General features: G+C 38.9%; 1 protein-coding gene across 2 annotated transcripts in view; it reads right to left on the minus strand.

Annotated features, from left to right (window-relative positions):
- Window positions 1–442: 442 nt before the first annotated feature.
- Window positions 443–25,745, minus strand: part of FREM2 (FRAS1 related extracellular matrix 2) — a 143,884-nt gene continuing 118,581 nt past the window's right edge. The window contains exons 17-24 of one of the 2 annotated variants that reach the window (XM_068929970.1): window positions 19,897–20,089; window positions 17,265–17,369; window positions 15,950–16,077; window positions 15,726–15,860; window positions 9,960–10,086; window positions 8,361–8,548; window positions 6,568–6,714; window positions 443–523 (exon numbers count right to left, since the gene is read on the minus strand). In XM_068929970.1, the coding sequence (XP_068786071.1) occupies window positions 491–523; window positions 6,568–6,714; window positions 8,361–8,548; window positions 9,960–10,086; window positions 15,726–15,860; window positions 15,950–16,077; window positions 17,265–17,369; window positions 19,897–20,089 (1,056 nt within the window). In that variant the 3' untranslated portion in view covers window positions 443–490. Of the gene's footprint in view, window positions 524–1,720; window positions 4,765–6,567; window positions 6,715–8,360; window positions 8,549–9,959; window positions 10,087–15,725; window positions 15,861–15,949; window positions 16,078–17,264; window positions 17,370–19,896; window positions 20,090–25,745 lie in introns of those variants that run through there. The other variant, XM_009678630.2, reaches the window with a different exon arrangement.

The raw sequence follows: 25,745 nt of genomic DNA on the forward strand, positions 1-25,745 counted from the left end.
CCTAAAGAGTATAATGTACACGAACAAGTTTAGATAGTAGAAGGGGACAAACTTAGCAAAGCAGGAATCATTGCCTGGTAGTTTATCCTTATTTTTAGCAGGTGGTAGATATACTCTTAAGTGTTGCCCTTGTACCTAGCCACGTCGTGTGGCCTTTCTGGCAACGAAGGAAGCGGGTGCTAATATTGAAGAATTCATCTGTCAGCCAGAAGTTAGAGGGTAGTGCTGACCAGATTACAAGGGGTAGGGTGAGGGGGGAAAGGTTCAGAGCTGCCATTTCTTTGTGCAGCATAGTATACCTAACAGATTAGCCATAAGTGTTTACATCTCAGACATTTCCAATCTGATATATTTGCCACTGGGAAAGAAATCTCATGAGCTGGCACAATAAATTATTGATAGCAACACCAGTGCTGCAGGAGCAAGAGAACAGCCTGCTGCAGACTCACCTTTACTTGTCAAGGAGTATAGTACAGTCAGCCATGCCAGCTCACAGCACCACGATGATCAAACCTAGAAAGAACTTGCAGACCCAGCAGTGATACCTACAAGATCTAGAGATTTCTGATTTTCCTACATGAAAATTCTCTTTCTGTACTGTAAGTGCAACTACAATGATTAAAAAGCAGCCTCTGCACTGAACACTTCATGACTAGAAAACAATAACTTCAGGAATAAAGCAGTGAGATTTATGGCAAACACAGCAGTGTGTGTCCTTCTGTCCATTAGTTTTTCTTAACATTGTATTTCTGACCATTCCTCACAGTGTGATGTTTATGCATAAATTTGAGATTATTAACCAAAAGGAAAGTAGTTTTATTTTTTTTCTCATACAAATGCCAAATATCACAGCCACAGACATAAAGAAGAAATTGTTCCAAATAAATATGTATGGAAAGACTTCTCACAGCTTGATAACAAATTTAAAAACAGTAATTACTGTATAAAGGGCTTAACAAATGGTATTACTGCTAGCAGAATAAGCATGTCCAGGGAAAAGAGGATTGAATACATAATCTGGAAATAGATTAAATATATATATATAATATATTCAGTTTATTGCATGGATAGATAAATATTAACATATTTGTGCACGTAACTGGAAACAAGGCACTTATTCAGGTTAGTATAAACAAGGCCACTTGTTAAGTAGAAAGGAAAATGTTAATAAGCCTTCAAAACATCTTGCTGAAACCCAAAACCTTGAAGCCATAACACAAGAGGCATGCAGTTACAGATATATTTATAGTTCACTAAATTGTAAGAAATCCATTTTCTTAAGAAGGGGACAAATCTAGCAGGCCTGGCTGAAAACACTGGGATATTTTTTCCCACACAGAGGGAAATGAACCCACGAATCTCACTCATTCTTCTCTAGCTTTTCAGTGTTCATTTTGTGCTTTTCTTTATCATCAGTTTGCACTGTTATTTTATATAATTTCAGAAAAATATTGGTCTGATAATCGATATCAACCTAAACATTTTACAGAGGTGTAATCAGATACTATTCAAAGCAGTGATCAAGTTGTCTACTGGGCTCAATATCTGGCTTGTAAAACACACAGTTTTTTATGTGATTTCATTAAAAAAAAAAAAAAAAGATTTTGCCTGCAGGTGACTTGGTGACATTTCAGTTTGCTAAAATTCAAAAGCAGAAAAATAGCTCTAGTGATAAACACCTAATTTCTGTATTTATTTTTTTATATATATATATATATATTTAAAAGATCTTCTTTGCTTATACAAAACAGGCATTCTATAAATATTAAAATGTTCTATTATTTACATGTATCCAATTTTACTGTAGAATCATTAACTGCTATTATCCAAACATGCAGGTTCTAGGAGATGAATTCTGCCTTTTTCATAATCACAACCTTTTGGCATAAAGGCACAAAGGCAAATTTTATCCTAGGTTACAATTGCAACTCACCTAGTTCTAAACTTAAACTAAATAAAAAAATATCTATGGGTTGAATCTTTGATCAATCTTGCCCACATAATACATGGATCACAATACCAGGAACTTCACTGAAAGAACAAATTAATGTCAGCTGACTAGGGAAAAGGTCTAATGCACTGGGCACATCTTGCAGAAAATTGTTTCATCCTAGAACTCAGATTAATTAAAATAAAAGATGACTGCATGCTTTTAACAATGGAATTTGACCTTAGGTGGTTGAAAACATCTTTCAATTACGCAGTCCCAATCACAGTCTTCAGAAAACCCAGAAAGGATAGGACAGATTCTGACCTGATTCATTTCGTGAAAAACGGATGAAATCTTATGAAATGAATGACATCACAACTATATCAATCCAGAGCAAAGGGTATGTCCCTCTGTGGACATATTTACCGTGTACAATGAATTATAGCACATATCTTCCCAAGCTAGTAAATCTCAACATTTCTGACCTCTATGGCTCAGAGGACAATTGTGCAGAACTACTAGGCCTGGTTTGCCTGTGTTTGCATGGCATTACAGGTCTTATTAGACGGCATTACCCGTCTGGATGTGATCCTGGGCAATATGCTCTAGGTGACCTTGCTTGAGCAGGGAGGTTGGACTAGATATCTCCAGAGGTCCCTTCCAACCTAAACGATTCTGTGATTCTGTGATTCATTACAGTCAAGCTATGAAAACTTTTGAATGGATGCAGGATTTTGTGCTTGCAGCTAGGCTGCTTTCGAGGTGGCTTGTGTGCAGCAAAACTCACATCTCTGCATCATGGTTCCCAGTACGCCTAATGCTAGGTGTACTGCAGCTGAAGATAGCTTGGGGGCTGCCTGCACCCACCACCACAGGTGGTGGAAGGGAACAGGTATATTAGTAACAGACTCAGATTTTAGACAGTTTATGGTTTAACTCTTTGAACTGAATGGACTTACATATACTTAACGCTAGTGTGACAAACGGGACAATCTCTCTTGAAGATTACTTAGCTTTTGTGGGCAAGCATTTGGCAGGCTATTTTTGGGACAGAACAAACAAAGTCCTGCATGGATAAGAACTGACATGGAGCACTGCTGATCCAAACCTCTGTGAAACCTCATGCTAACGTACTACCTAAGTCACAAAGGCCGAGAGAAAATTAGAATTACTTCTTCAAAAGTAGCTATTCATTAAAAAAAGCCCGACAATGACCCAGCAAGCTTGTCAAGAGGTACTATGATTATACAATAATAAATACTACTTGATGCCATCAAATGTTTTTTTTTTTCCCTACGCTTTGTTGCCATTTAATATGATAACTGACATCACATCCTGGATTCAGCATCATGACTCCTAGGCTCAGTTCAAGTAGAACCTTGTCCTCTCCATTCTGTATCTAACTCTATCCTCCTCTCTAGGAACTAAAATACTAATGCTTGCACTTCCCAGCTATGGGTGCGCACTGACAAATATAATTTACCTTACAAAAATTCTATGATTCATATAAACTTAAGAGCGCATAACTGTCCAGTTTCTGTGAAAGACAAGATTCCTCTTGCATTTGTTGCGTTCTTTGGCTTTATATAAACATAAATAAGGAAAAAAATGAGGAAAAAATTTCTCTGGTTAAATAATTGAATAAGAATCTGCAGAAAATAACATGCACTGCATCCTGTGACATGTATTTCATTATACTGTTGTGCTGTCTAATCTGACTGTCTTTTTGAAAAGTTCAGTTAAATATAAACAAAAAAAAAAATCACTGGTATATCTTAAGTGAAGTCAAAGGCTTACAGGAGGGAGGAGTCATGACTGCGGCATTTTATCACCTTTCAGATTAATTGCAAACATTGAGTTCTTTGTGAGAAACAGTACAAAATTTCACTGAGGAGTGTTAGCATTCCTTCTCTCAAGTATTCTGCATTTCAGAAGAAACAGACTTCTGTTTTTATTACAGACAGGGTCAATAGCACCTTTGGATAGCTTCTTCTCCTTTTTTGAAACGTCAGAAGATACAAAAACAAAACAAAACAAAACTCTCCCCCTTAAAATGCAGTTCCTTGAATTGCTTCTTAACGTTAGTGCATGATATAGGGATGTCAGGATGACCTCTTGTGCAAAGTGGGAGATTCAGCATGGATTCCTCCTCTATTGTTGATAACGGCAGCAAGAGTTCAGGATAAAAAAATTTCAAGTACATCTAGACGCGTATGAACTTTTTATTCTTCATGAGTCATGGTGATCTGCTGATAACAAAGTGCAGTTCAAGTTTGTTTTGAGGCACTCTGGAGATCGGCTTGAATCCTGCAGTCTTGGAATCAAACCTCCGAGCTGTCGCTGGTATAATTATATGGTAGCATCATTGGTTCATTGCTGCCTGACTCCTTTGCAGCTTCTTTCTTCTCAGAATTTTGTTTCTTTTTCAGCAGCAAAATTATGATTGCAATTAAGCAGATGGCAAGGAAAATCACAGCAGCTCCACCAATGATTGTGACTATGCCAACCCCTGGGCTTTGGTTATTCAGTTCCCTGGGGAGAATGCCATTGACTACAACCTCCCTTTGAGGGACCTGTTTCTTGTTGGTGCGGTCTAGTGCTATGTGCTGAATGTTTGTTCCTCGTTTTTTTTCTACCCCAATATCTTTCGCAAATTCTGGAGCTCCTTCAGCTCCCCTTTTCTGACGCCTCTGTGTGGATGCTCCTGGTCTCCCACCACTGAAGACAGAGTGGTACCGGTGCTCCACACTCCTTTTGCCGATTCCACGGTTAGCATTCTCTTTTGAACGGACAGTGTATATTGTATGGACATACCACTCCCTACCCAAAGATACCTAGAAAGATACAACTTTTTGCTTTTAAACACACACATGCATGCAATGTGGACAGCAATATAAATAATATAAATCAGTCATTGCTTTATATCGATTGCCTGGACAGTACTTTCAAGATCATGCACGGATAAAATCTATTACATGTTAATTTGCCCCAGAGGAGTCACTTTTTCTGCCATAATATTAAGAGAGGGTAGTTTGCATTCCCTTCTACGATCAGATTCTACGGCTTCTAGGTGTAGATGAAGAAGCCTTATCTTGGCATTTTTTTTGGCACTGCTAGTATCAATGGCCATACAGGTCTTTGGGAAAGAACCTTAGGTGCAGACAGGCTACAAAAGAAGGACACTCTGGGCCCAACCCTGCCAATCATCTAGACTTTACATACTGTCACTAAAATTACATATTCCACAGTTGGCTCACACCCATCTCATTTTAAGAGAATACTTTAAATATCCACCTATAAACATCCTCCAAACTCCCAACATTTTCTTTTCATCAGAACATAAGCAATCATTGCCTTAGTATCCCTTTTTTGAGAGAGGTTAGCTCTAACACTTGTAAAACAAATAAACAAACAAATCTAGAGAAGAGGCATACATACAATTCTCTTTCCCTTTGAACAGTTTTCCAGCTTCCAGCACTCAGTTGCTTAGGGACTTCCTACACTGACGTCTGTGTCTTGATCATTTCCACTTAGCTTAGAATCACTGATGATCCTATTTTCCCTTGATTTGTCCTGTCTCTTCCCAATATGTTATAGATTTGGCCTCCACAAGATCCAGTAGGATTGTCTGAATACTGTTTTCTGTTTTTCTTAAAGCTACTGGCTTACAATTTCAGTGGTTGCATTCAAATTCTGTTATTGTGAGAAGCAACGAACACAGTTTCTACTTTACTCTTGGTTTTTCAATTCCTTTTCAGGACATTCTGTTGTTTCTTGACATTCTCATTCTTTTGACAGAATGAGGAGAAAAAAAAATTGCATTATTGGAGATGGATTCTCTAAATCAAAAACAAGCCTTTAGCTTCCTTTGGGACAAATTATGAAATGCTTTTTATGCTAGTAAGTAGGCTGTTCTCTTAAATGTTCTATTTTTCACAATGGGACTCTTAATAATACTAAAATGGCCAGAAGTAGGAATAAAGAGTCTTCAGGATTTCTTCCAGTAATTTGCAATTCTGAGTTTTGCATGTAGTTTTGCAAATACTGAAGGGACAAAGAAACTACTGACTGGGCCATATAGCTCAAAGGGATGAAAGTAAACAGGTGAAAGATTATATGAAATTTAGAAATAGGTGTGCCCTTTACTTTTCTATTTCTAGGCTTTCTAGTGCTCAGATGTTTCGGAATGTGCAAGTTTGTGAGGAAAGGCTTGCACAGAAAATGCTGAATATCAATTAAATTTGGGTGAAGTACACTATAAATACTCACGGTTCTTTTATTTTTGGTCTTTGATAAGTGAGAAGGAAAGCAACAGAGACATGCTATGTGACACAAAACTTCAAAAGTCCTTAAAAGAAATGCATAAAGAATCATTTGTATCATTTCTTGTTCGACTATGGAGATAATGGAAGAAAAGCATGCCATCTGCATAGGAATCTTCCATAAGTGCTTCAAATTTTACATCTAGAAAATTTTAAGCATTTATAATCCTTTTTAACTGCCAATGAAATCAAAAGGAATCTTCCTATCTCCTTCAATATGACTTACAGTTAACTCTTAACACTTCCTGTGCGGGACTGTTCTTGAGAAAGAGTTTTTGGTGCAGTATTTCAGGAACTAACCTACAGAAAACTTACCTGAAATAGGGGAGATGAATCCATTTTAAACCCATCAGAGCCTGGTTGTTTAACTAAAGGAATTGCTTCAGGGTCATCTATTGCAAGTCTCGCATTAAAAAGCACATTTCCAAAGCTTGTGGCTTGCGTCTCTGGCTGAGCTTTGTCCTGCATGGTCATGGAGATAAAAAAAAAAAAAATTGTAAAAGGCACATTCGTTTCTTCCAGGAAAAAAAAGTTCTAATATTTATACAAAATATATCTTTTCTAGGAGTGTAATTAACATGTGCTATGATATGTAATCCAATGTAATACCATGAGAAAAACGTATGAGAAGCAACTGTGGTCACCTCTGACTTGTACTAGCTAACATTTTTTTTAGAAATAGAAAGGGGAAAAAAATCTAGAGAACAATCATAGCCACATTTCTAAAATGAAAAAATACATAAATATCACCTGAAATAAAAGTCAGAAGAGACATATTCATACAACTAATTAAGGCAACTAGGAGGGATTCACCTTACCCAACTTTAAAAGTTAGGCATCTGGTCTCTAGTCACAGAATCACAGAATGGTTTAGGTTGGAAGGGACCTCCGGAGATCATCTAGTCCAAGTGCCCTGCTCAAGCAGGGTCCTCTAGAGCATGTTGCACAGGATCGCATCCAGGCGGGTTTTGAGTATCTCCAGCGAAGGAGACTCCACTACCTCTCTGGGCAACCTCTTCCAATGCTCTGTCACCCTCACAGTGAAGACGTTTTTTCTCAGGTTTAGGTGGAACTTCCTGTGCTTCAGTTTCTGCCCATTGCCTCTTGTCCTGTTGCTGGGCACCACGGGAGAAGAGACTGGCCTCATCCTCTCGACACCCCCCCTTCAGACACCTGTACACGTTGATGAGATCGCCTCTCATCTTCTCTTCTCCAGACTGAACAGGCCCAGCTCTCGCAGCCTTTCTTCAGAGGAGAGATGTTCCAGTCCCCTAATCATCTTTGTAGCCCTCCGCTGGACTCTCTCCATACAAACGTAAACTTTTAGTCACATAATTACCATGGTGAAGACAGAGCTTGGACACACTAGCACTTCAAGTCATGAAGATGCTTTCTACCAAGGCAGCAGTCCCTTTTCCCACAGCAGCATAGTACAACGCAAAAAGCATTCTTAGTGGAAATGTGCTGTTCTTCCATTAACACCAACACAGCTCAAACAGCAGTTTTTTTCCTAAGTGCAGACAAAACTTTACCACCATTTCCAGCTCACAGAACACCCTTTTCCTTCCACCTGTTTCTGCGTCCTTTTCCATAGTGACCACTAGTCATCTAAGTTTACTCTATAGCTACTTTCAGAAGGCAAATCATCTGCGCTGTCTTACATATGCTAAGCTAGCTTTAGAGGTATCTCCCTTTCCCCATTGACTACAGGGGCAACCTGGAAGACTAACTTTACACTATGCATTCATTTTTTGATAGTTACAGGTAGATGAGACAAATGTCATCTTTAATATAGTCATCTAATGGCTTGTCTTCTTAGGCTTTCTTTATGGTCAGTGAAGACAGGAAATGCAGAGAAGAAGCCTATTTTGGGATTCTAACTTAGGTCAAACTCTAAATTATGAGAGTCCCCAGAGAGATTAGGAACATAACAAGGAGGCAGAAAGGCAGCCCATGTTAGACTAGAGCTAGCATAAAAAATCTGATTGGTGCTGTTAAGGGCATTTTAAAGAACAGTTGGTTTTGGATAACAATAAATAAATAAATAAATAAATAAATAAATAAATAAATAAATAACAAGTGCACCTTCTCAGAATTAGAAAACTTACCACAATCTTAAATCTGTACAGAAGGGATGGAGAATCAGCAAGGCAACCATATTCAGTGTTGGATGGATTATACTTGGGTACATATCCATCAGCTCCTGTGCACAGAAAAACCTTCTCGATGCTACAGTAGAAGGAATCACCCAGATTCTGCACTGGATCCACCATCACTCGACCATATATGGTATCACCTGGAAATAGTTCACATCCTATTACACTGTTATATTTAGCACAGTATTGAGGCCAAATTAATAAACCCAGTGAAGAAGCTCAGTGCACTGTAATGTGGCTGCAGTTTCTGGCCATCTCAAAGGCCCAAGCTGAAAGTCCAGTCTTAAAGGTCCAATCTGCCTACAGCTATATACAAGGGCTACTTGTGACACTTAGCTAAACAGATTTTACTGTAAGGGGTTGCCAAAGGTCATGATCAGAGTGTACCCTCTTCCACACTCTCTGGGTCACAGGATAGCAGTAGGAGGCCATTCACTGCTACTATAACCTAAAGTAAATTCTGGGGCTTCTGGGATCTTCATTCAAAAAGTGACTTAAAGCTACATTCTCTACCCCGTCTACACCAGACCAGGATGCAGGTTTTGGTCTTCTGACAATACGTCTTGTTGAAGAGATGTGCTTTTTTATGTCATAGAACCCTATTCAGACAGCGTAACAGTTTGGTTACACTTGGCCAGATTGGCAGCATTTAATATAGTAAAATTGACGTGAACATTATGAAAAGTCACAGAGATATTTTCTGAGACTTTGCTCCTTATTGTATGATTGCATTTTTGCTGCCTGATAAGATTTACGAAAAACATGCTTGCAAGGCCTACACAAATAACCTGGGCCAGTACTATACAGGCAGGAAAAGTATACCATGTGTAGTGGTCAAACACGGACAACAGAAAGTGCTGAGGAAGGCTGAGAATTTGGAGAAAGAAAGAAAGAAGCGTGGCATTGCTTTTATAACTATTTGTAGCAACTGTAGACTTTGAGAGAGGTCAGGTCTCTGCTGTTCAAGAGACCAGGCAAACAAGTCACAAAAGACAATTGTGGATTCAAGGTCCTGATATTCTAAACAGGCAAATGAGGCACATGAGGAAAACAATAATTGAAGTGATTGCTTAAGGTCATGTAAGAAATCACTGATAGATGTATCAACTGAATCCAGGCTTCAGTTCACTGTTTCACACAAGTTTTTTTTAAAAACGACCTCTTCTGGGTCTGAACATAGTATTAAGCAAGCAGGAATTCTGAAAGTTCATCTTAGTTTTGACTTGATTTCTGTTGGGCATATTTATCTTCTTCACACACAATAAAAAGACTTTAATAGTTTCTTAGCAACTATGGATGTTCTTAGTATCAGCTAAACTAATGTTTATAAAGTGCTCAGCATATGAGAAGTGGCACTAGTATTGTAACTTTCAGAGACAACAGTTTCAATGAAGATTGGTCAACAACTCTGATACAAATTGCAAAGTAGGAAAGACAAACACAAAAGAACACAAGCAGCAAGCCAAACCTTTACTCCTAGCTTGCTTTGATGGAAACAGGATCTTGACAGTGTGAACTACATTAAATGTCTATGGTCTTGCACAATTATACCTTCTGCAAAAGCGACATCACTTTCTTGCCCAAAGCCCATGGAGCCATCAGATAGCCACAGGGTCTTCTTTGAGAGGAGAAACATCTGGGTATTCAAGCTGAACTCAGCAGCCACGGGGTCACTGACCTAAAACAACAGCGTAAGGCTCTTCAACATGCGTTCTTTAATCACTCTTAAAATACAACATAATCTTCCAGCGTACTCTGTTAATCAGTTTTGCATATCTAGATGTAATAATACAGTTTAAATTAAAAAAGAGTTCTTTGCATTGGACATATATTGCTACAAATTCTTCATGCATACAGTCTTCTACAAGGGGATGACTGGCTGAGTAGATGAGGGGAGAGCAGTGGATGTTGTCTGCCTTGACTTCAGTAAGGCTTTTGACACTGTCTCCCAGCCTTGTTCAACATATTGATTGATGACCTGGGTGAAGGGACAGAGTGCACTCTCACCAAGTTTGCTGATGATACTAAACTGGAAGGAGTGGCTGAAACACCAGAGAGCTGTGCTGCCGTTCAGAGGGACACAGAATCACAGAATGCTTCAGGTTGGAAGAGATCTCCGGAGATCATCTAGTCCAAGCGCCCTGCTCAAGCAGGGTCCTCTAGAGCATGTTGCACAGGATCGCATCCAGGCGGGTTTTGAGTATCTCCAGGGAAGGAGACTCCACGACCTCTCTCAGGGCAACCTGGTCCAGCGCTCCGTCACCCTCACAGTCAAGAATTTTTTCTTCGTGCTCAGATGGAACTTCCTGTGTTTCAGTTTGTGCCTGTTGCATCTCATCCTGTCGCTGGGCACCACTGGAGATATGGACACAGGGGAACCTCATGACGTTCAACAAAGGCACGTGCAGGGTCCTGACCTAGGGAGGAATAACCCCATGCCCCCCAGCTGTGGGCTGACCTGCTGGAAAGAGAAGGACCTGGGTGTCCTGGTGGACAACAAGTTAAGCATGAGGCAGCAATGTGCCCTTGTGGCCAAGAAGGCCAATGGGATCCTGGGCTGCATGAGGAAGAGTGTTGCCAGCAAGTCAAGGGAGACTCTTGAGTAGAGACTCCCCTCTACTCAGCCCTGGTGAGGCCCTGTCTGGAGTGGTGGATCCAGTTCTGGGCTCCCCAGTACAAGAGAGACATGGCCCTACTGGAGAGAGTCCAGCGGAGGGCTACCAAGATGATTAGGGGACTGGAGCATGTCTCCTCTGAAGAAAGGCTGCGAGAGCTGGGCCTGTTGAGCCTGGAGAAGAGAAGACTGAGAGGGGATCTCATCAATGTGTATAAGTATCTGAAGGGGGGGTGTCGAGAGGATGGGGTCAGACTCTTCTCCGTGGTGTCCAGCGACAGGATGAGATGCAACAGGCACAAACTGAAGCACAGGAAGTTCCATCCGAACATGAGGAAAAAATTCTTGACTGTGAGGGTGACGGAGCACTGGAACAGGTTGCCCTGAGGGAGGTCGTGAAGTCTCCTTCGCTGGAGATACTCAAAACCCGCCTGGATGCGATCCTGGGCAACCTGCTCTAGAGGACCCTGCTTGAGCAGGGAGATTGGACTAGATGACCTCCAGAGGTCCCTTCCACCCTGGGCCATTCTGTGATGCTGTGAACCCTTGGGTCATTTGTTCCTATGATACCTGATGAGATTTAAGGCTAGTTTCTTCCTACACCATGTTTTTCCAAATTCCAGCTATCTACTTTCTGTTTTCCGCTCAGTATCTTGTCTCCTAACTCACCATAACCTCTTTTTTCTATCCCATTTACTTCCGTACACACAAATTCCATCTTTGCTTCTGATCCTCTGCCAATTTTTGAAAAGTACATATTATTGAGGACTTATAAATAAGTATCAGTTCTTCTGATGTGGTACAGGTTATCTGAGATACAGATCATATTTGTGAAAACACATTAAAACATTGCTAATATTTATCTCTTTTGAATTTGACACAATTTTCTATAGTTCATCCTTGATTATTTTACAAGAATACAATAAATCAATCCTATCGGTAGCAGGTTCTCAGTGGGCCTTATACTTCATAAACATAAGTTAGAAAGCAACCTATATAGGGACAGAACATAACAAAGGCAAAGAAAATAGTAGATGGAAGTGCTGGGGAGAGCTCAGAGTTCAAAAAGATGCAGTATACCTGAGGAAACAATCTGAAACAGGCACATATGCAAAAAAAAAAAAAAAAAAAAAAGGAAAGAAAGAATAAGAGAACAAGAGACTGCTAAAGAATCACTCTCAAATAAAAAATGCTGAATATATATGTACATATATACATATGTTTATATATAAAAAAGTATATATGTGTACCGAAAGACAGGAAAATATAAAGGAAACATTCTTGTAGGCTCTTGGACAAGGGGTTGATGGAATGAGATATAACAATACCAACAGAAACTATTGCTACAAGCTATTCAGCTGACATGCTTATTCTTCTTCAAAACCCTTTTCCACAGCAGAGGCCCCAAAATATAGAGTAATAAGATTTGGCAACAAGAATATACAGCTGAAAAGTTTTTATAGACTCACTGCTACTCTTTGCAGAGAGGGACCCTATCCCCACAGCCTTTTCACAGAAATAATAATAAAAAAATACATTCTAATCTGTTTGGACTGCTTCCTTCTAAATGCCCAGATTCAGGCTATCAGATTACAAGTCCCACAGTTTCAAACACCTGACAGACACAGCTGTTTTCCAGCTGCAGTTTTGAAAGAAAATCAAGCATGGCCTGACCAAACTCTTCCTTTGCAGAATAAATGTTTACTGAATAGGAAACAAAAAGTGCATATTCAGCTAAAGGCACTAGACTTCAGCCATGCAGTTTACAACAATGGTAAGAGCAGTGGCCTGGGTAAATATTTTGCAAAAAGCTGTGAATACGTCTCTTAGATGTCCTACTTTAAGTTACTATTTTAATTTCAGTTTCATATGTGAGTTTCCATGCTACCAGCGGCTGACTCATACTGGCAATTTATTACTGCAATTCAAATATACTTATTTTCATGCGCAGTTGAGGCATTTAAAGAGTTCTTAGAAACATAATAGATAAGGACTTGTTGAGCGAAAAGAGAGCACTGTCAACTCATTCTGCTTATTTCTATGCCCATCAACTACTTTGCATATGGATCATTAGGGATGATATAGATCATTCATAGTGGGCATCCTCAGCTCCATGGGGACCACAGTGCATGAGATACTTGGTACTTCAAGAAGCAGAGAGTCCTGGAGATCTGCCCATCCCAGTGCAGCAGGGATCCTGATTACGGAGTTATGGGAAATAGTTATAGGCATTTAGAGATAGGAGACATTGAAAGGAGTGGGATAAAGCAGAGCTGGGAGGTTGAATGCTGGGCATGTACAAGACTTCTCAGAATGAGGATAGTGATAGTACAATACTCAACAGTGTTTCAGGCTACCTTCCCTCTTCAGGGCCCACAGAAAGAGGACAAGGGAGACGGGCATATATGTTAAAGGAAATGACAAAATAAAATCTCCAGAGGGAGACCCCAAAATATATTTTCTTCTTGATATCTGCTTCTTAAAATGGTCACTCACTCATACACAGTGAAAGTTGTGAAGGAAGTTCGAATGAAAAGTTTCCCAGAGAATGAAAACCCTCATATTAAAAAGCCCAAGGAGATAATACAGTAGAGCAGCTGGAGCACTAGATTGAGAACCAGAAGAAATAACTCCTATCCTGTCCCATCATTTCATCATTTGACATACAGGCAAAGTCATTTTGATCTAGTTGTGACATCTGCATTCACTGATTTCAGTGGGAGCGTGCAAGGTTTCAGGTGTTTCCTAGTCTAAGGCTCAGTGTCACGGTCTGACCTTTCATGTTCACATCTCTGCTTTTCTTTTTCATTTCTAAAACACGGATACCAAAGCTCATTCAGTTTTGTAGAATGCCAAGAAATCTTACAGGTCAAGTGCTGGATATTGCCTCTATAATTTGTGCTACTGTACTGCTGCTAGAGCTGATTTTTTGGGATCTGCTTTAACTCTATACAATTTTTCAATTTATGATTAAAGGGAACAATATCAATGGCCACAGAATTTCTCAGTTAATTTTTGTTTGAGTATCTCAAGAAAAATAGCTGGCATTGAATCAAAAATTGCCAGTTATAGCAAGTAGCTGGCCACAGTCCTTGGTGGTTATGACACCGTTATAACTTTGCAACTTATTCCTAATTTGAGTTTGTGTATCTGAAACTTCCAGATACTTGGTACTACTAAAGCTTTATCTGAGATAATGACTCCTCCTCTAGTATCCTGGTTTTCTTCCCAAGGCATTTCTTATATCTTGAGCAATCTGCTCCATAAACTTCTTCCAGATAAAATAGGTTAGTGTTAGGTCTCCCCCTAGGCAACTTTGCCCATTTTGGAAAAATTTTGATATCTCTTTTGAATTTTCCCCAAACTATCAGCATCTTTCTTGTTTATAGTAGGAGCCAACAGCAGCTATGCTTCAGCATTACTATTAATTGCTTTATAGTTCCAGTAGCAGATTGGAAATGCCAGATAAAATGCAGAGTGCTGAACCAGTATAAACTTCCCTTGCCCATTTGAATTTTTTCAAGATATTTTGTTGGGTTAACTCTGAGAAGACAGGTTTCATGTCAGATCATGTATCATCTCTCTGTTCTGTCAGGACTTTATGCCGTATCAGGAACCATCTGTTCTCCCATAGCTGGCACAAAGCCACATGAAAGCATAACGACTGCATACATGCTGTTGGGTACTCCAACTAATTCAACAGAAATGTGACTGTGTATCCCTGCCTGATCCAGATCAGAATTATACTGTAAGATGATTTCATAGTGTACATCTATGCTATTAGTGAGCATGAAAACATAGTCACACTGTTCCAGCATCAGTTGTACTGGCTCCAAGTAATAGAAGCGATATAACTCTGTACACATCCCAAGGTTATTCTAGCCTTTTTGATAACACTGTAAACTCACAGTTTATGTTCTGCTAAATATAAAACATGACCCCCAGATATTTTTCAGTCATTGCTTTCCACAACAGAGTCCATTCCTCCACATTTTGTTCCTAGCTGCATAGCTTTAGAGTTGGACTCTGTGAAATGCATGCTGTTTGTCTGTTCCTAGGTTACCTATACAATCCACATTACTATGAGTAGGTTTTGTCTCACTCACTTAAGCCCTCTTAAAGCTAGGCATCTAAGCTAAGCTGGTTATCTACACTTCCTCTGTTGTCAGTAACGGAAGTCCTACCTTACGAATGGATGAATTTTCCTCTGCAACTGCTTATCTCTTCTGAGGGATCTAAAGTTAGACAGGCTAACTCCCTCTTTTAATATCAGACACCTATATCTGATCTTGTGTACAATGAGAACTTTCCAATAAAAGTTTTATATTTTGTTTCATCCTCTGATAAGACTATTTCACAGAAAAAGCCAACAGATGAGTCTGAAATTCCCAGTGGTTAGTTCATATCACAATAAATAACACCCAAACTGGTATCAAGGAGCTTGCCTACTGTCTATCATTGAAGAATAGGCAAAGACTGCCCATGCAAGCAGGACAAAACACATTTGTGCTCCTACGTTAGCTCTTTCAGGTTGGTCATATTGGTTAAATAGGAGGAGAGAATATGTACAGTCCTCATCCATTTAGGACTTTGTTGATAAGCAAGTAAATTCAGTTTCTAGCACTATCAATAGAGGACCACCAAAGGCATTCTGAGAATTAATATAAAAAGAAAACATGACAGAGGTAACGCTGGGATGGTACCTGCTGGAATCGGATATCCAGATCAAATGTGATTGGCTCTCGGGGATTACAGATCACTGGTAGGCTGTACTCCTGATGTGGAGCAGTGGTACAGGCTATCAGCTTCACAGTGTATGTTCCAGAATAGTCACGAACCTGGAGAGAGAGACATGGTTGTTCCAGAAAGATCCTAAATACCAACCTGGGGTAAAAGAAGACACAGAAAGTGAAGGCTGAGGTTTTACCGCAAAATCTGAAACAAAGCTCCACTGCTGTCCTGGCTGATTGTATGTTGGCTCACTTCGGATGAGGCTGAGGCTAAATGTCAGGCCCGGGTGATCAGCTGACATGACCATTGACGTTAGAGGTGAAGCTAGAAACAGGTCAAGGGACAGGTTTGTCAACTTTAATATTTTACTGCAGACTCTCAGAATCTGAAAAACATTCCCAATTATTCATAAGCCATAATTCCAAAGTTAATATTAGTACCTTTACATGGCACTGGGTTTTATTAACTGAAACTAGCAAATCCAATCACAGTCAACATAGCTGTGCCTCCTTGACTCTTGTTCATGTGTATAGGAAACAGTTGCTTCTGGGCTACGCAACCAGAACTGTATGAAGATTAAATTTAACAGAAGGGTAAAGCAGCAAGAGTGGAATGGCAAGGATCTATAATCTCTCCTATTTTTAATTTCAAATGTCAACCCAGAGAACATAAAATAAATTCTCTTAGAAGTGTAACTCTCTCAGCTCTGCATGATATGCAAAAAATAACATGCTAGAGAACAGTTATCAAAAAGTGGAATCATTATGAACGAGTTTTAGGGGTTAATAAAAGCAAGTTAAACTCAATGAGATTTCTTAAAATGATTTTTACCTTCCCATTATTGTTCAGCAGATTTAATTTAGTTAGATAATCTTTTCCATTGCCAGCATTCATGCTCAGACGTATGTCTGCAGACAGTCTTATACCAATGATTATTCTGAATAAAGGCAGTGGAGTTTAAATGTATTAAATTGCAGGAGCAGGTCTTTGGCAATGACTAATTGAATGGCAGTAAGAATGTTTTATCAACAGAATGATACAATGATCCTACCAGAACTTTTTTTTACTCTTGGAAACAAGTATAAATAACATACAAAGGCTGCAAGTTATAAAGGAAATTTTAATGCTAACCAAGTCCAGAGAGGAACGTAAATAGACAGATAATTATAGCTTTTAGATCAAAAATGTATGTTTATAGATTCCCTACAGAACAGAATGGCCTAGATCTTCACCTTTCATAAATCAGCTTCTTCATCAAGTGGAACTACCCACTTTGCATCAGATTCAGATATATTTCATTAAGTTTGCCATCTGAATACTGTCATTAGCGACAAGTAAGACATTTTAAGTACCTAATAAATCCTCAGCTGCATTGCACAGTACATGAAAAACTCAGATTTCTGTAGCAGAAATAAGAAAAATTAACAGTATAAAATTCTGGGGGTAAGGGTGGGGGGTTACTTTATTTTTATTTCTCTTTGTGATACTACCAAAACGTAGATTAAGCTTACCAGAATGGGACATCACAAACAAACCATGAAACCGGGCTTCAGTCTTGAAGTTGACAACCAAGCGCCCCTCTTCACTGATACGCATGCTGGTTGGGTAGAGGGAACCTGGCAGCAGAAGGCAATCCACAGAGATCATTTCACTTGCAAATGACAAATAAGTCGCACTTTTACTAACAACAGCACTCTTCTACTTCCCCTTGTCCTATCAGCTATGTAGAAAGGGTCCTGCTGATATCTTTTGGGATGACTCAGTATTATTCTCAAGCAAGAATTGACATAGAGGGGTGTAGAGTTTTCAGGAGTGCTTCATTCTTCCAAGGCATATACAAAACTTCCCTGCAAAGTCACGGCTTAACATATATTATCAAGGACCCACACAGATGCTCTGCTAGACTGAGGAAAGTCCGCAGCACAGTATATATTTGGATTTGAAGCTCCATCTAAACCTGAGGAAAAACTTCTTTCCTGTGAGGGTGACAGAGCATTGGAACAGGTTGCCCAGAGAGGTTGTGGAGTCTCCTTCGCTGGAGATATTCAAAACCCATCTGGATGTGATTCTGTGCAACCTGCTCTAGAGGACCCTGCTTGAGCAAGGAGGTTGGACTAGATGATCTCCAGAGGTCCCTTCCAACCTAAACCATTTTGTGATTCTGTGATTTGGACAATGCACGGTCTGCTACCAGGTGCTTCTGTTGAGGGGAAAACGCTTTTGTTTTCAATAGGTATTCAATTTGACTCCTACAAATAAAAGCTACTTCAGAGATGCTCTTGATCATTGCCTCCCTATATATTGTCCAAGGGCAGCACTCAGCAGCATTGTGGCAGTAGCTGTCAACTATGACTTCCATGGTAGTCTGACTGTGGGTGCCTGACTCTGTGAAACTCATTCTGATAATTTCTGGCATGAAGCTCGCCCAAAATATGGACTCCAAATTTCAAGTTACAAGGTTTGTTTATATGTCAAAAGTGGTATATTGCTGTAGCTTGCATCCAAGTCCTTTTTTCTCTAGAACCGTTCAAAGTTCCAGAGTTCAGGCACTTCCTACAATGCTCTTTTACTGAAAGCCAGTGATGTGGCATGCTCCTGTGTGCAAGGGCAAGAAGAAAACAGGAATGCTCCTTCACGGATGTGTTAGAAATCTGACACATTCACCAATGGGAATGTGTACCACCTGTAAAAACTCATCTGCACCAAATACCTATATTGGTCCATTAGAAATTAAAGACCTTGCCTGCATAGCAATTTTAAATATAATTTTTGTAGGACAACTATATGTAACAAGTGCTATGGAAATAAACTGAAAAGTAGCTTACCCCTCCCTGCTCTTGGGGAACAGCTGTCCCTTGTACAAGGCATGGCAGGGAAAAGTGTTCACTCTATACTGCCCAAATCAGATTAGGGTATGTTGGAGGTCTATCCTCTACTACTGTGTTTACCATGTGTTCTCTGCTTGCCATTTTCAAAGGGAGCTATTAATGTTCAGCATCTCCTGATGCTGGCCATCAGCTCCTTAAACAGAGAAAAAAAATTAAAGTGTTAAAGTCAGTAAAATGGGGACACATATGCACCACACCACTGCTGAGACCCAGGATTAGCCCAGCTGTTATGCGATGACTAGTATGTCATATGATTTGTGGCATATGGTTTATTCTTCATGCATGGCACGGCATGTGCTTATTTTCTTATGCAACGCAGATTCCCCCTGCAACTCCTCATTTCCTACTCTTAACATGAGGACAGGAATAGTATCACAATGACTTCTGTAGTTCACATATAGAGTATGGAGAAACAAAATTGTTTTTATGCTCACACTGTCGTCCCAACATTGTTAAGTGTACATACTTAATCATAGCTGCCTCCTATATTCTACCTGAGGTTGGGACAAATATGGAATACCTGAAGCTTAATGAGAGGCACTCCCAAGTAGATTCACACATACAGAACAAAGAAGCTTATAGCTTTAACTACATATTTTATTTTTTCCTAAATAGCAGTATGTCACTGTTTTTCTAAAAATATGTTACCTTTTGGCAAAGATAAATTCTATAAATATATAGCTTTACCTGTACAATCCTAAATATTTGTCAACAGTATCTATTACACTTACAGAATGTTTTATAGTTCACTACTCTAACACATGGGACAGCTTATACCCATTATATACTTGCTTCTTTTGAATGTTTCAAAATTAATATGTTTAAAGTAACAAGTTTCTGAGATTGTATGTTCATGGCCAGGCAAAAGTAATAGATATCTCAGAAAAGTTTCAATTTTTCTCATTAAAAGGCAAACACCTTATGTGACAACAGAATATGAATATATAATGAATATTGAGGTAATGTCGAAGAAAGAAGTAGAAGAAATGTTTTAATTTTTGCATGCATACTTGAAACATAAGGAGGCAGTTATCTTTCCTTGAAATAAAAGAACTATTGTTAGCTTAACATGGTTTTCATAAACACCACAACAGAGAATCTTGAGCACCAGGCAATGACAGGTTGTTTGCAACTAATAATAAATGATATAAAACCTTTTTGTAGTATTAGAATGATTGAAAAATCATCCTTCTGTGTGCAAATCATACTCTTAGTAATGGAACAAGGAGTCGACACAAAGAAATCCAACACCTACCTTGGAGCTCTGCTTCAGGTGGGCTACCAATCCCATCCTTCCACAGGATGGCAGTGTCATACACAAAAGTCAGCCGGAGCTCTGACTGTAGGTCAAAATGCTGCCAGCCTCCCACACCCACCGGGGAGTGGAAAACATAAGAGACATACAAGGGAACTCTCAGGGTGACATAGGACTGCACTAGGTTGAGAACCTATAAAAAGGAAAATGGTTTGTTTAGGTTAGCGGTAGCGAAAGGCAGAATTCTGTAGGTAATCCTAACGCTCAAGAAAAACAAGACAGAACTTGAACTAACTATTGTGACTGAATCAAATTCTCTCATTTTCCAAATTACAAATGAAGAGTAAAGCATCACATTTCACGCAGTTTCAGCTGAACTTACATCCTTTCAAGTTCCTTCTTTGTATTTCAAATGAAATATGCACTCTGGTACACAAAAAATTAAATTTTTACTTATTATTCTTGTTCACATTTTGTAAATACCTAAATAAAATGACTACAAAGGAAAGCTATTAGAAAATTTAAAAATATCCTTCTGTGTTTGCTCTGTCCTTCCCCCTTAGCCAACTATATTGCTTACACTCTTACATTACTCTTCCGTAACAAGCTCTACTAGAAGACCCTGAATTTGCCCTGAGGTCATTGCAAGACAGAGTCCTTGGACTGTACTTTTTCATCTCTGGCACTATTTCTTCCTCTGTGCATGGATAGCAGCTAACATACTGCATGTAAACACATAAACCATACTATTTATCACAGTCTGGAGAGATTACCTCAAAAGCTTTGAAAGAGTGCTATGTACTATTTAAAAAAAAAGGAGCATTTAAAGAACTTTACAACCTATATAAAAGACAAATTGTTTCTAGGTCCACCCAGTGGCATGTCAGAAGCGTTGAATGTCGATTACCTTATAGCTACTTTACCTTTCCACATGCCAGATAAAACCTATAGTCATAATAGAAAACAACAAATTTAACAGAGTTACTGTCCTGCATTTGCTAAATACCCTGAAACAATTAAGGACTTCATTATGGTAAATATTTGTGATTTTATATTGTGACTATATACCAAAATATTACCCCAATATTACCCCAAAATTTTATCTTTCAGTATAAGTCAAGTAGCACAAACAGGGGCAAGTTTATCTTTGGGATACTTGCATTGATACTTATGCGGTTACTTCAGACATGGACTTGCTAAATTGTCCCAAATAAGAACACAGAATTCTTACTTCTATTAAGACAAATGGAACTGTGCTGCAACTCTGCAGTAGATCCTGGTTTGTCTTTGATTCAAGAGTAACCTTGGACATCTGCCATTTTCTGGAATGGTAACAAGAGCCAAAAAAATTTGCTTGCTAAACAAATTTGTCACTACTGAAAGGTCATCCCAGATAAATTATGTTGCCTTTTCTCAGTCTGTTTTTGGTTTACATCTGCATCTTGTACAGTAAGAATTAGACATTAAAGTAAAAGATACAAAATTCCATTTGCTTACGAACAAAAAAATACTGCCAATTAAGGTACATGGAAGAAGCTGCAATGCATTTCAATTATCCTTTTGAAAAGAAACAAACATAACGCTTAGTGATAATGTAGAGGAGGGCTGGAATATCAGACATGGAGAATTTAATGACCTTGAGGACTAGAATAGAAATGAGATGAAATTCTGTAAGCATAAAGTATAAGGTAATAGAAACGCATGACAAGGACTTCTGCTGGAAATGAAAGATGTTATTTAGAAATCGTAGACGATTAAAAAGATTTTGGTATGTGAGTTGATCACATCATAACTACGACCTTCTCACTCTCTTCATGTGCTATGATTCTAAGATAAACTGAGGAATGGAGTGGAACTGGAAGCATGCATGCCATCATACAGAGCCCCCGTGAGAGTTTCTCTGGACCAGCTTCGATCCCTCATGCTTGAAAAAGTCTAATTTGCATTGCAGACTGTAGAAAAAGAAATCAACATAAGCATAAGAATGGAAAAATTGTTTTCGGAGAAGAGAATAAAATAGCTGGGTTGTTCAGCTTAGTACAGCGAGGGCTGAGAGGAAGTCAGAATTCTGTTCTTATAACCATGTCAGAAGAAGGACTACAGATGATAAAAGATGCTGCTGTCACGGGAACAAATGGACATAAGCTGGCCATGACAAAGTCAGCCTAGAAATTAGAAGAATTTCTAACTCTTAGTATGGTGGTATTCAGCAGGAATAGTGAGGCTATGAAATTCTGTTAGATTTTAGATGAACTTTCCTAGCACAGGAACCATGTTATGTACAGTTAAAAGTCCTTGACAGCAGCGGCCTGGATACAGTGATGGAAAAAAACCCTTCTAGTTCTGTCTTATGCCACTTCAAGTATTTGACTTTTCTTTCCAACTTTTACTTGAATGGCAAGTTCTTGGTATCATCCATGTACACAGTACATAAGGCAATCCATTAACGGGTTTTGTAAGCAACATTTTAGGCTTGTCTTGCCTCCATTCAACAGGGGCATAGTGTTAGTGAGTTCAGTCCATTTGTACTGATAGAAATCCAGCAGTAGGGAATTCTTTCTGGGGAAAAGTTTGCCTGAAACACTACTGCTTTGTCAAACATAACCACTGCTCTGTGGGAAAATACGCAACCATAGGGCCAAAGAACTGTCTCCACTTCTCGGATCCTAAAATTTTAAGGCTCTTCTCTCTTAGCAAAACCCCTAAAATATGTTTGGGCAGTAAGCTTGCTTGCCCCACCCTAGGAATTTATTCATGTTCTTATGAATGTGCATGCACACTTTCATCAATATAGCTGCTCTTATGTGTGATTCATGGTATGTAGGGAGAGGAAACAGTTCTTGCTACATGAATTGCTTTAATTTTATGCCCGTGAACCCTTCTTCAGGCACTCATTCACAGGTGCGGAGGAAAAACTACAATTCTGATAGCCAGTGAAATTAATTGAACAAATAGCCTTTATATCCTAAGAGTAACATAAAAGCCATTTCTTGATGAAAAGCAAAACACCATGAGGGGAAGATGTCTCTTCAGTAGGCAGAAAAGAAATATCTCAAGACATTGTATAGGAAACACAGAGGATCTTTTCAATATAGTTAAAATAACAAAGAAGAAATTCACTGCAGAGGAAAACCGTGTCAGAGTAAGTGAGCAGAACCCTTCCCCACAAATGACTCAATGGAATGTGTTACATGATGGAGAAGCTCTACTTCTCTGACCCTATTAATAATGTCATTTAGTTGAACATGTTAAAACATTCTTTCCATTGAGTTATCTTATTTTCCAGCACTGCCTGAAAAGCCTAATGAAAGTAGCCAGCTGTTCATATTTTATCTCAATGTGACACTGATGAAACCGAAATGGTAACTTAGAGCTATGTAAGTGCAGGATCAGCTTAACTGTTACAGAGAGACCAAACAGGTGCATTATGCATGTATGCATTCTGTGTATAGGAGATTTTAGCAGTTGTATTGATGAACCTTTATTCATTAGCATCAGTTTTGTATAATAAAAAATAAAATTACTTATTAGAGTGGGTTTGCCTTTTAGCCTTGTGATGCTAGAAGAGAATATAGACTCTACAGCCACACTTGAGCCTAAGCAAAAGAATAAGAAGACTATGGAATTGGGGAAACTGTGTCTAATATGCTATGACAATGTCATGTCTGGAGAACACAAGAGGATAAAAGGCAAAAATTGTTCCAAGCAAGGAAGAGACTCTTACAACTAATATCTCAGAAATGTAGATGGAAAATCATTCAAATAGCTCATCACAAAAATCATGTGTGTAAGGGAAGAACACAATTTGTATGAGACATCAGTGTAGGAACTAGAGGTTCACAGACTTTTTTACAAGATAAATTATCAGAGCATAAAGCCTGTTACTGAACACTGACAATTCCCTTTTACAACTTAGGAAATGTTAATGGGGTTTCTATATGTCATCTTTGTTTGTTCCCCTTGCTGATGGAACTGGAAAACTTCATTAAGTGAAAAAAATAACTGGTTTGAGAATCTGTCATATAGCAAGTGAGCGTATGTAAAACAAAAAATATTCTCAGTTAAGGCCTTCCGGAGCACAGTCCCTATTTTGCATTTAGTACTGAATTTTTTTTATCTCACTGATTTCTAGAGGGCAGAACTTGGCCCAGGAAAATGGTCTTATAACTTTGGGATGTGATCAGTAACAGGAAGAGAGACAGAGACAGAGAGAGAGAGAGAGAGAGAGTGTGCACACACGTGCGTGTGCGTGCGCGTGTCTATGTGCGTGTGCATGCTCACACTATTAATATTGATAAAATCAGAATCAGAAAGTAGAAATAACATCATTTCATGTTTGATATTGTATCTCCTAATGAACTCAGCTTTCCATGAGGACTGCAATTTTGTCCTCCAAATTATCCTAAGCCTGAATTCCTAATCAATTTACTTGCTGTGTACGTGAATTTGAGTCGCAAGCTTAACAATGTTATCAGCTGACTGTTTACACAAAAACAATATGGTAAGGCTAAGACTGTGCCCCAAGAAGGCAGTTGGCCAGGTAGGTCACAAGTGAAATGCAAAGTAGGTTTGTTTAAAGAAGTCTGAATGGAGGTAAGAATGCAATACAGTCCTGAAATACCACCTCCTTAAATGTTTAACCTCTGACCTTGTTACACAGCTGCTGCAATAACTTTATAAAAGAGTTTTTTCTTCTTAGCACCTACTAAATTCATCCGTTTGCAGCTGAAGGAAAAAAAAAAGCTTGAATGCTACTAAATGTCCATGTCAAAGGAATACAACTTATAAGGCAATATATTGATGGTTTATAAATCTATTTCTATATAGGATTCCAAAACTCCTCAATGCCATAACATGTGTCGCACAAATGACAACTGAATGTATTGGAAGAAACATGTTTGTAGTCTTGGCCAGAAGTAACTTTTTTTTTTTTTTTTAGGATAAAACAAACTGCTTAGTTGTACTCAACTACAGTAGCTTCAAGTTATCAATCTGTATGTTAAAATACTTTAGTATATGTTCTTCATCTTGTTGTTTCTGGCAAAGACTTGCTTAACTAGTTGATTTTAATAAAATTTGTTTGAATGGTAGTTTCCTTGAGTCCCTATGCCAAGTCTGGCAACAGACTGGAACGAGAGAAAGTAACTTTCACAGATAAATACTTGGCCAGAACCACACAGAAGCCTCTAGATGCCAATCTTCTTAGCTGGAGCAAATAGTTACAACTATAGGAAATGAGATCAAATGACACTTCACACTCTATCAAACAAACCTACCCCAATACTTCAATATATACCTCATTAAATAATAATCACTTATTTGGTTTTCACTTTCTGGGTTTTTTAACATTTCTTTCAAGAATATCTGCCATTTTTCTAGCACCTCTGCTTGAGAACCCGAGATGTCCACAGTACTTGACTCTTACAATGTCTGCGTAAGGTAAGGTCCAGACAGAGATCACAGCCCAACCTTTATCAACTACCTGAAGATACAGAGAGAATCTCTCCTGTAGGTGAGTTTCATTTTTTTAAGGCCTCACTTCATCAAGACAGATCTTGAATGTCAGGCTGTGAGTGGAGGTTGTCCTTAAGCTGTTCCTTAAGCTGTACATCTAAATCTGTATTTAGACACATAAATGCCTGATTTTTCAGATGTGGTGAATATGGCCCGATCCCAGGAACTAAGCATCAAGCTATGTACTGAAAGAAATGCCACATGCAACTCACACAGGGTTTGCTCATGCACAGAGTAATTGGGAAAGAGAATGGGTCACATGTGAGAAAAAAAAGAAAACTAAAACCTTCTCTGAATGTATAATGGCAGTTCATGAGTTCATGAGAACAAGCTAA

This window comes from Struthio camelus, chromosome 1 (genome assembly GCF_040807025.1).
Source record: "Struthio camelus isolate bStrCam1 chromosome 1, bStrCam1.hap1, whole genome shotgun sequence".
NCBI classification, from domain to species: Eukaryota; Metazoa; Chordata; class Aves; order Struthioniformes; family Struthionidae; genus Struthio; species Struthio camelus.